Source organism: Diadema setosum, chromosome 14 (assembly GCF_964275005.1).
Source record: "Diadema setosum chromosome 14, eeDiaSeto1, whole genome shotgun sequence".
NCBI classification, from domain to species: Eukaryota; Metazoa; Echinodermata; class Echinoidea; order Diadematoida; family Diadematidae; genus Diadema; species Diadema setosum.
This window is the reverse complement of record NC_092698.1, coordinates 6,843,583-6,856,158: the sequence shown is the minus strand read 5'-3', so window position 1 is coordinate 6,856,158 and position 12,576 is coordinate 6,843,583. Positions and strand designations below refer to the sequence as shown.

The window sequence follows — 12,576 nt, the reverse complement described above, 5'->3', positions numbered from 1 at the left end:
ATAAAAAATGGGTTTGAAATGGCTGAGATATCCCAAACAAAACGACCCTAATGAAAGGTAGGACCCACGTCTTATGATGATTCCTTTGTTTATTTATCTTGTTTTAACGTCGTTTTTTTTCCCATCTTTTCAGCGGAGTGCCAGATTTGATGTCAAGTCACAAACTGAGAAACTTCAATGCTTAAAGGACTACCATGCCTTGGGTAGAGTACTTCTAGTCATTATATACTCGTGTCACCCTCAACAATTCGTCATAATTAGCATGGAGCAGAGCAACCCGAATGCGAGTTCGGCATCGTCTGTTATCGAAGCAAGCGACTATCCTTCAAACATTACAGAAATTCCTTATCAGACCAGTGTCTTGGTGCCCATGATGTCAACCCCGATTTCCCCATCCACGATCATCGTTCAAGTCCTATTTGGCATTGTGATTCTCGTCGGAAACATACTCAACATCGTTGTCGCCTGTCATCCTCGGTTCATCTTTCCTATCAGCAGCCGCGTTGCCATGGTCTCGATGTCAGCATCCGACTGTCTTCTAGGCGCTACGACTGCCGTTAGCGCAATCCTTATCAATGTACGGCAGCACATCTGCCGTTTCTTTCTCGTTATCAGCGTCACCTGCGTGCGGGTTAGTGTCATCTCGCTCATCTTTGTCATCGTCGATCGCTACTTGGCCGTCGTGTTCCCTTTCCGACATCAGAGATTAGCCACCAAGAAGGTGTGTATTGGGCTGATGCTAAGCGCCTGGGTTTTGACAACACTGGCCGACATCATCGAAAATGCCATGGGAAACTATTTCTTTGACCCCCGGCAGCGACATTGCGACGTCCGGATTTCCGCGATTCGCGCCTCGGTATCGGCCACGCTAATTTACTTCTTTCCTCTAACTGCAATGATTGCCGTCTACACCCACCTCCTCTTCATTGTCAGGAAAATGGCGCGGAATATGGCCCGCATCTACCCTCTCCATCAACTGGCCACTGACCACGCCACAGAGAGTACCTCGGTCACTCGCAACAACCTGCCATCTACCATAAACCTGGCGGTGGTATCGGCTGCTCCTCGGCCACAGTACCGTGGCTACGAACACTTCAAGATCATTCTTACGTTCTTTGCCGTCACCATCGCCTTCACGCTTACCAACATCCCGAATCGCATCATCCGTCTGGTGCTGCTTGTCCGTGGACCAGGAACCGTTCCGAGCCTCGCCATTTACATCTGTCGCCTCATCCTTATCAGCGGGAGTTGGTGGAATTTCGTCATCTTCTCGCTGATGAACGCCAGTTTCCGAAGTATTTTGAAGAAAATCTTCGCATGTAAGCTTTATAGGCTATTCAGACTAAGAGTAGGTTGACAAGATGGTCAATGAATGTAAATTTCACCCTTGTTTCCACCAACGATCGACACTATAGGACTGTGACTACGGGAAAAGGGCTCCTATCGTAAATTTGTTCATGTTTAATTTCATTAAGATGTATATAGAAATACACCTTATACATGTATTCAGTAAAAATCGGACAGTCCGTTCAAAAGGTATGGAATTTTAAAGTTTTGGTTAAATCTACACACGCTGTTATCGCTGGATAAGTTTTGAAGGAGGACAATCATGTACTCTTGCGTAATGCCATAATATCTGTTATTCTCTTTATATTTCTTTTAATGATAATATACTATGTTGGGGAAAAATACCAGCAGATAATGCAGTTATATGGTGCATTAACGGAGGAACTGCGGAGTACCCACTGATATGTTGCTGAAGAGCAAACGGGCATGACTTTACGTTTCTGGATTAAACTTAGATGGGAAACTTCATTTTAAGTTCAAGTTGTCTTTGATTAAAAGAGTAAAGTCAAACAAAAATAGAGTGAACAAAACAGTAGAGAAAGTGACAGGGAACAGAATTGTTCACGTTTTCGTAGACATCAGGATTACAAGTTAAATGAAGGAACGATCAGATCACCTTGAAACTCCCCCATTGGTTTGTACATTGAAACATCAATTGTGACTGTTGAGGAAATTACTCGAGAATTACTGACTCATGCATACTGGAGGAAAGAGTGACTGAATTAACTCAAAAAAAAAAAAACTTTCATGCAGAAAATTCGCTGTGATATTAATTCAAACGAAGAGAGAAAAGAGGGAAATTTTAAAGATTTGTTCGCAAATCCAATGGGAAAATTTAGAATGGTATGTCACAACCAGACCATCAATTTGAACAGACCATGTGACTCTGACCAATAACCGTTTCGATAAGGATGCTTGATTCCTGAAGATATAATTTTCAGCTTTCTTTCTGTACTTTTCTTTAAATGCATTTATCTTCATAACATTGTATTACATGCAATTCAGATACTATGATGCAACTTATTTGAGCAACTCACTAAATTTAGTTCAATTCCATTCAAATCAAAACTTATTTCCAATATCACATTTTCGTATTCGATACAATTTCAAGGAAAACAAAAACTAAATGAAAAATCATCTCACCGATGTCCACGGGATTAATTGAGATTGCTGATTGTTGCTTGTTTTTAATTTCCAAGAAATGTATTTTATTTATTTTTTCGTTTTGTTTCACACATGAGTGATTTTTTTTATAATCGCATTTGGAGAGATAGCATTGTTACACTAGGGCAACACGATAACAAACGTGAAAGCAACACTCTATTTGACTATGTGATCTCGTCAGAAACAATGCACCGCAAATAGCAAAATTCACGTGCACATATGAAATGGCACCGTTGTCTTGTTTCACATGTTGGAGATCGATTGATGCTGTTGTGTTATTTAATGGGGATGGCAAGTCATGTGTGTGATACAGGTGAATGTGAATTTTTAATAAGCTGGTATGAAATTCTAGTTGAGTAAGGATTAAGGACTGAGTAAGGCTCTTTCGAGCATTTTCGAGCATTCGAGCACTAGAGAAGTTGTATATATGGGCAAATTACATGAGCTCATTCGGACAAAATGTAGTTGCAAACGAATACTCGAAGCGAATCATAAAGATGACATTTTGGGGAAAGGTTAAATATGACATCTCCGCAGTGCCATATTAACGTTTTTCATAAATAGTCCTTTGTTTTCTATGTTTTCTACAGGCCCCAAGAAAGAAAATAAATACATGCAGATATACTTTACATACCCGACTGATGCATAGCATTTAAATTTCGTAAGAAGCCTCAGATCACGCAGAATTCCCGAAGAGTGAATATTAAGTTTCATATATTCAAAATCATAAAATTACCCAAAATCGCTGCATCTGCGTCCACACAGAAAAAAGAAATTGCGTAGAAATGGGGACGGGAGTCCGAGTGTATAGGGACTGTCACAGCTGATTGCTTCCGCGTCCTCTCTGTACTTCCCGTTGTGTATCCTAACTTCCCTATACTTAGAATACTTAGTACAGGTATAAGGATGACGACGTACGGCATTATACCAGCTGTGTAATCACAATACATGTATTCCACATAATCTTACCCTTTGTATACAGGACCCCGGAGGTTCGTGTGTAAACTGTTTGAATTTGGCAAGGAACTTCTGTCAGCCCAATACTTCATGAAGTTTGTTGTTGTTACTGTTGTTGTTGTTGTTTTTGGCGCTTTCTAAATGAACACACTGTCATAGATTTCTTCAAAGCAGTCATGTCAACTTAACGTGTATGTCTATCGGTACATACAAACATCCACGTCTAGTCCATGACAACTCTAGTATGATGAATATCAGAGTTTTCGACCACGCAGTATTAATATTATCCAAGCATCGGTGTACATGTATATAAGTTCCATGTAATCGTGAGACATTTTGTCGTTTAATTATCTTAACACTCTTATGTTAAAAAAACAAAAACACCACAAACCAAACTCTCGAATGTTTCATTATTTTGGAAGACGTATTCGGCGTCAGTTTATGTTTCATACAGAATACAAGATTGGATGACCCAAAAACTATATATTCCAAATGTTAAACTTGGGAATAGCTTTTTCCGCGGGTTATTTTCTCTAATGACTTGTCATACATTGATATATAATTATATATATATAGTGAGATATGAGAAAGGAAGGAGAAATCGATGCGTAGCTTTTACATTATTATTCTTCTCAATGTTCCTCCTTTTTCGGAAAAGTGCAAGAATTGAAAAATTGGTCTCCGCCGGGAATCGAACCCGGGTCTTTGGCATGGAAAGCCAACGCCTTAAAGCAGACGTCATAGCGGTTCAGGCGGACCCAAGCTCGATTATCCGACGGACCAACCTTTCAACCCTTTTATGGGCATGTTCCTTTTGGGGGGCAGAGAGCTTTCAATAACAACCAGCCGCGTGCCTCAGCTGGATCTTCGAATAAGATTCACGTACAGGTGAATTGGGATAATGTTTGCGAAAAAAAATCATTGCTACAACTTTTTGGCTTCTCCTGAATTAATTTTACATATTGCGAGATATGAAGAAGGAAGGATATATATATATATATATATATATATATATATATATATATATTTATATATATGTACACACACAATTATATATACATGTATATATATTTATATACACACACATACACATGCATATAAATATACATATACATATACATATACATATACATATACAAAATATGAAACTTCTGCGTTGGTGTGTAAATAGATATCGAAATAATTACAGTCTACAGTGGACTCTCGTTTTAACGAAGTCCTCGGGACTGGCAGTTTTCTTTCATCTCGAAATTTCGCTATAACCGAAGAAATAAACAATATAAAACATATAAAAGACAATGTTGCGGCCTGAATTTTTATTTCGTTATAACCTAACCGCGTTCGTCATAACGGGAGTGCACTGTAGGCTACATGTGATATATGAGAGTACAAGTACAATGTATATATCACATGCTACTGTATACTGATGTAAGTTCTTCTCATTGTTTCATCCAGGAGTGAGTCGAAGTACAAGAGCAATAATTAGTTGAATAATAATAAAAAAAAAAACAAACCTGGAAAACAAACTCACTGTTGCGACGTTTCGCCAATTACCAATTGGCTTCTTCGGGCGAATGACGCTCCCGATGATGGAAAGACCCTTAAATAGTGCGAGATTGTGCAGAGCGCACAGGACCTTGTCCAGCGCGAGAAAGACGGCTTGGTGTCATCAACAAGATTCACAGGGAAGGTGTTTTCAGCGATATAGACAAAAACAGTTCTTGACTCCACCTACAGAACCTACAGTACCAGGATTTTATGGCTTGCCAAAGGTACATAAACCTGACCCCATTCCAGTGAGACCTGGCTGTACTGGCTCTGTAACTTACAACCTTGCCAAACATGTTGCCAACATTCTAAGCCCATTAGTAGGAACGTCACTTCATCCGTCGTGAAAAACAGCCAGGATTTTGTTGAGAAGATTAAACACCTCAAACTAGAGGATGGTGAAACCTTAGTGTCATATGATGTAAGTGCTCCATTTACATCGATCCCCTCATCGGAAGCAGTAAAGAAATGTCTCAGTAGGGATAACAGCTGGAAGGATCGTACTTCACTCTCTATAGACCAGACTGTTGAAGCGTTATTAGTGTGTTTAAACACAACCGAATTCTCCTTCAACGGCAAGCGCTACATAAAACAACATGGATGTACGTGCTATGGGATCACCAGTTTCGCCCATACATGTACTAGCTAACATTTACATGCAAGAGTTTGAGACCACAGCACCAAGTACCTACTCCGCAAACACATTCCACGTATCTGGCTCCGGCCGTTACGCGGATGACACTTTTGTCATCCTTCATGAAGATTCTTCAGTCACATCAACTCCTTGGACACGCGCATTTCCTTTACACACAGAAACGTGCAAGGATGGGAATCTGGCATTTTTAGATGTTGAGGTCCACGTCGAATCTGATGACACCCTCTCCACTTCAGTGTAAAGAAAACCAACCCATACGGACCAGTATCTAAATTTCCAGTCACATCACCCCTTGGTTCACAAACTTGCTGTCATCAGGACCCTCTTCCACAGAGCACCACAGTTCACAGTTCATCTGATGTCACAAGGGAAAAGACCAACATCAAAAACGCCTTAACCGGATGTGGATACCTGACTGGGCATTCTCTAAAGCTGACACCCCGAAGCAACCAAGCAAGAACACACAGAGAGCTCACGGTGTACAGGGAAGGAAAGTCACCATCACTATCCCGTACGTGTATGATTTATTTTGTCAGACAAGATCACGAGACTATTCAAGAAACAGGGCATCACCACCGCTTTTAAGCTCCACAACACATTAAGCAGGGCTCGACACTAACGGTGGCCCGGTGGCCCAGGGCCACCAAAAATGCACGTCGGGCCACCAAAATTTCAGAAATGAAGAATTTGGTGGCCTGATCGGGCCACCAAAAAAGGTCGGATGTTTGTCTTCGGGCCACCAAAAATAAAAGTTAAGTGTGGAGCCCTGCATTTAGACAGAGATTAGTGCATGTCAAGGACCGAGTCGCAAAAGAAAAGCAGAGAAACTTGGTCTATGGCATTCGATGTTCCCAGGAGGATTGCAATGATTTCTACATAGGAGAGACCCAACAATCACTGAGAGCTCGCATGAACCATTACCGAAGACCCAGCAGCTCAGAGAGTATCTCGGATTCAGCAGTATACACACATATCAACGCTAGCAAACACTCTTTTAACACCAATGAAGTGATCATTCTGGATAGAGAATCCAAATGGTTTGAGAGGGGCGTTAAAGGGACATTCCAGACGATTTTCATAATTTCACATCATGTGGTACATTAATCGACAACTCCATGCATAGATTTGCAGAATTTATTGTGATTCTTGAGCAGAGAAACAATACTTTGAAAAACCTTAAACAAATTACACTGAACAAGGATGATGACATAGGAGGTTCACATATTTCAAAAATGTAGCAGTGTAATTCCATTACAATACCGCTTTCTTGCGAGTTCACATGTGTATAATCTATGCATGCCTTCTTCTTTTGTTCTGCTTCCTGGAGCCCCAACACATACATTCTTATGGTGACTCTGCCATGTCATCATCCTTGCTCATTGTAATTTGTTCTAAATTTTGAAGATATTCTTTTTCTTTATCCCAATTATCACCAATTCTGAAACTCTGTCCTCAGTATAACTAATTTATAGTTGTTCAAATGTAAAAATCTGAAAATCATCCTGAGGTCTCCTTTAAGGAAGCCATCTGGGAACGTGTGGAGAGACCATACTTAAAAGAGAGGAGATCTCAATTAATAACACGCGTGGGACCGGGCCGTTCGCACGATCCCAAGCCGTCTTTCGCTGTGCCAGCGCGCTCTGCACAATCATCGGGAGCTTCATTCGCCCGAAGAAGCCAGTCATAATTGGCGAAACGTCGCAACAGTGAGTTTGTTTTCCAGTTTTTTTTTTATTCAACTAATTATTGATCTATCACATGCTATGTGACTGAGTGAACGTCTAGTTTTTGTAACACACACACACACATACACACACACACACACACATGTGCACTGGGTACGCATATGCATGTATTTCATCGGAAACACAAAGTTTCACACACACACTATAACCTTACACTTTTATCCATTATGACAAAATGATAGAACATTCCTAAAGTTTGCCTTCCTCCCACCTTTCAAGTCAATTAACTTCGAAATTTCATGAGGAACAACAGAATAAAGTCTGCATTTCAAAATCCACAATCTTCCCCGATAATTATGTGTAAATACATATATTTTGTATTTTGATCATAGCCTTAATATCGTGTCTTGTATCAGACTTTTAACAGAATTTGAAAGAAAAGTTAACTCCAAACAATTTGAACTTTCTTTTGTTGAAACTGAATACAGAATGTGAGCACAATAGCGACTCATACGCAAATACAGTATTCCAAAATCAGTTGCCGCAATCCACATTGATATAGCAGTCTCTATTCACACAGTGGATTTCTGGTTGTCAAGTTAAATTCATCTGTTTATTTTCAGACATCAAGGCTTTAAACAAATACATTTGAATGAACCACTTTTAACCTAATTGGAAAAAAAAAGTTTTAATAATAACATTTTGGCACCTAAATTGTTGAAATCGACTGAACATTTTGGCACAGTGATTGTTTTCATGAAAATACCCCAACTCAAACTCTTTAAATACAAAATTAAATCAAATAGAATGCACACAAAAAGTGTTGAATTTCATTTAGGTTTTATTTTTGTCGTTTAGTCACTTTCACATGTTGAAGCACAAAAAGGAAAGGAAAAAGTTTCCTGCTTAGTCCCGTCTATAAAGACGTACATGTACCATAGTAATAAAGTTACGTCCCTGAAGTTGCTATTTACAAGTGAAACACAGGGGGATCATTTAGATAGGTCCTACACATTGCTATCCACGATGTTGCAGGATCATACTTCCCTGTTGTATAGTTTGACTTTTTCCCCTTAGACATTGCCTTCTGAATTAAAAAAAACAAACAAACAAACAATGTGGAGGGGCATACCAGGTAATAAATCACATACATGTATTTTGAATTATTCACAACAGGAATTTTTTTTTTTTTTTTTTGGTAGCTTCAATTAGCCTTCGGTAATATTCATTCCATTGATCAATTAATATCCGAGCAATATACAGTTCATATATGAATAAATAATTACATAAATAACCAAACTTTCCAAACTGAAGATGAGTTATAAAACCATGTAAATCATATCCTTATGTAATCCCAGTTGTAATAAACCCTTTCAAACCAAAGTTATCGCGACAAAGTATGGGCAATCTTTCTTCTCTTTTATTTATTTTTTTTTTTTTCACCCAGCCTGTTAAAACAGTCTCCACAAAATGCTGCTCGGACGTTGCCGCGGGATTTTTTCCCCAAACTCTACCCTAGCCAGTAAGGGTAATTACCCCGACATTCCCCCGGCTCTCGCAGTCACATTCCCTGATACATACAAGCATGCGTAATACGATGTAGTCCAAACAGAATGGCACACCGCTCGAGCCGCTCGCTGATCATGTGCATGGATTGTAACCACGCCCACTTCATGCATGAACGGGTAGGTTGCTATGGAAACCTACCCGGAGAAGGTCTTCCGTGTGTGTCTGTTAAAACGGTACCCCTCGGTCTCTCCTGCGATTTTATTGCCTATGCCCGAGGCAAGGAATTTTGTTTTCCGGACATTGTCCCGACGTTGTCGAGGTAAGATCTGTTAAAACAGGGCTTATAATGCAAAGACAAGGAAATACGATGGCGTTTGTTTCTTTGTTTCTTTATTCATTTGGTATTTACTCAGTTTTCTACTCCCATTTCGGTCTCTGAAATTATTCATCTACATTCGAAGGGACATAGAAATGTTTAACCTCAGTACGGCTTGCGTTCTTGTCATAGATACATGCCAACATCACGGAAACTCGCTGCAAACTGCTCGAAGGCATTCAATTATCATTCAGTTATTCTTAGTCTAAAGATTTTCTTGTAGAATTATGCACATAACTGGTCGTCATAAAATGGATATTCATGTACTAGTGTAAATCTCGTCTTGGAACAGTTTACTAACGCACCAAAATGTTATGCATACTTTTAAACAAAAATTTGTCGTAACAAACGGAAAGTTGTTGGTACATGTACTAAAATGCATTGAATATGTACAGGTGTCAATGTAATGGCTTGTTAGTACGTGTAGTGAAAACAGCCATAAATTTGAACACACTACATACACCCTTCCACAGAGATTTTTTTTTTCTCATCGGTCACTCATCGGAAGCTAAGTTTGTGCTTCCGGACACCCACCGAAGTGTATCGGATCGCAGTCTGATGAACCCGACTTAGTTGGTCGACTATCAGATCAGTGTAAGACATGTTGCGTGTGATCCTCATCGGATGATCTTGCCTTATCGAATCACAGCCCGACATGTCTGACACGGACCTGACAGTCGACCAACACAAGGCGGATTAATCGGACTGTGATTCGATACACTTCAGGTTGGTGGTCGGAAGCGATAAACTTTGCTTCCAATGAGTGACCGATGAGAGAAAATCTCTGTGGAATGGGGGCATGATAGCTAGAATGGCTAACAAAACGTCTAACCATCTCACGTGTAGTTACAAATGGTACCGTGCATACAACTGAATGAATTCAAAATGAAGTTCTTGATCCAGGTGTCACACTCTCCCGAACTTGAGCAAAGATGGACACAAAGTAAAAGAAATGTTCAAATTTGGCCATGATCGTATAAAAATCATGCTATTCTTGAGGTAGAGTTTCTCAGGCTTCAGCAGCAACTTTGTGAGCAGTGATAGATTCGTTGGAAAGCCAAGAAACTGCCCGAACACCTTGCGAGGGTTAATATTTGTGTTGAATTCATGTGTCCAGTTCACCCCTCGTGTAAAGGCCATTGCACTCTCAATACACGGTTTCATGCACCTATCTTACGGTGTGTGTCCTTCGGGTAAACTTCTTAATAAAAATTCGCATCTTCTTGCAGCCTTCGTATGTGGTTTGGGTGCCATAGTGTGACCTTCCGTAGGCATGGCACTTGCTTCTGCTGAGTGGCTGTTGACTAAGTTCGGAGCCAAGTGCAAATGAAATAGAAAAATTCCATAAGGTGCGATCACACATCGCCGGTTTAGATGGCGGTTCACGGCGGTTCTCAAACCGCCGTGAACCGTGTCCCAATGATGGCGGAAAGCACTTTGACTACGTTCTCAACACGTTTTGAACACGGAGCAAACGCGGATTGACGCGGTAGTAACACGTATCGTCCCGGAAGGTGGAGGAGTCCATACCAAGCCCATGTAGTTGGATGCAATCAGAGCCCTTTCACTTGTCCTCAATGGGTTTCAACGATGAGCGTTTTGCTTTGTTAGGTAAACACAATTTTAAAGAAATTATGAAACGTTGTAACCACCTGTGTTTTACAGATTGATATAAGTGATGCAACAACCAATTACCTTCAAGTTTCAATGTGACTTTTCTCTTTCTCTTTTAATTCTTAAAATATCCGTATTAACTGTCATTAAAAAGACATACCTTTCAAAGCAGAATCCAAAATAGTTTCCAAAGTTTCCTGTTCATTTGTAGGTTTATTTATCAAGTGATGTACAAGTACTTGCTTGTTTCAACATCTCTCTTTTTTTGTTCTTTCTTAATTAAGTTTTCACATAATTATTCGGCGTGTTGAATTTAAGATCTTGTTGCTTGTTTATCCATGTTTTCACAAAATTGCTCCTTCTTATCTTTCAGAGCTTCTTGTGAAATATGAGCCTAGGAGAGTTCCTAAATCGTAAAGGGAATCTGTATGTGATACCCTCGATCCATTACGACAAACTACTATAGATGGCAAACGTGGTTTATGCCGCCCCAGAACTGTGGAACAGCATCCCAAGTGATAGAACATGCAAATTCCATCAATAAGTCCAAAATGTTTTTAAATACTTAACTGTTAAAATAGTAACATAGTGATTGTAGATGATGATTTATGCAACATGTTACTGTTTCTGAAATTACCTTTTCCTGTTTATCTTTTTGTTCCCCCTCTAAAGCGCATAGAGACCTTGCCAAAGGTATTATGCGCTTTATCAAAGACCGGTAATGATGATGATATAATAATGATATCTTTAACAGCAGTCAATAAAAAAGACATATTATGCACATTATACATTATCAAAGAAGCATATTATAGTATTATGTGCATAGTTTCCTCTTTACTTACAGGTTCATGTAACATAATAATGGTGTTTTTTCAAGTTTCAACATTGCTTTTCCCTCTACTCTTTTAAGTTTCACTATATCTGTATCAACATGTCTTACAAAAATGGCATACATAATCACGAAAGCAGAACCTAACATATTTACATTATAAGTCTTCTGTGTGTAACACGTTGCTGGCCATCTTAAAAGCTGTTAAGCTTTGATAAAATTATGAACTTACCTTTTAATGTAAATGATGTACTATTCAACATACTATTCAACAACTTTTTGAACATTAAACTTTATTTGTTACTGTATATGTGTTAAAGAAGTAAGGAAACTGTAGCATTCAATATATTTGCCCGATCTTGCATTATGGGTTCATCTTTGCGTTTATCTCCATTTTTTACTGCTCCGCCACGAGGTGTCGCCGGAGCCATTATTCTTTTAAGTTCATTGTTTCTTTTCGCTTGAAAATTATGGCGGTGTTAACACGGTATTATCACGGATCCTGCGGTGCAAACACGGAGGATGCCGTTCTTAACACGATGAACGGCGATGTGAACACGGTCCATTTCAAACCGCCAAGACCGCCACGAAAAATTAAACATGTTTAATTTTTCTGGCGGTTCCCCGCGGTTCCCCGCGGTTCTCGGGGTTCATGGCGGATGGGTGACGGATGACCACGGTTTGTGTACGGTGTAAACACGGTCTTTGGCGGAGCACGGCGATTTGCTGAACCGCCATGAACCGCCATCTAAACCGGCGATGTGTGATTGCACCTATACACTGTATTTGTATGGCCATCTTGTGTAAATTTCAGGACAGTGTGACGTTAACAAAAGGACTTCTTGTTAAGAAACATGTGCGTACAACCATGGGGATTCAGTGTGTCTGCAGG

The 12,576-nt window shown here is 39.8% G+C and overlaps 1 protein-coding gene across 1 annotated transcript; it reads left to right on the top strand.

Moving 5' to 3' along the window:
- The first annotated feature begins 262 nt into the window (after nucleotides 1-262).
- On the top strand, nucleotides 263-1,357 carry LOC140237870 (D(1A) dopamine receptor-like). The gene has a single exon (XM_072317802.1). The coding sequence runs from the start codon at nucleotides 263-265 to the stop codon at nucleotides 1,355-1,357; it is 1,095 nt and encodes a 364-aa protein (XP_072173903.1).
- The last annotated feature ends 11,219 nt before the right edge of the window (nucleotides 1,358-12,576 follow it).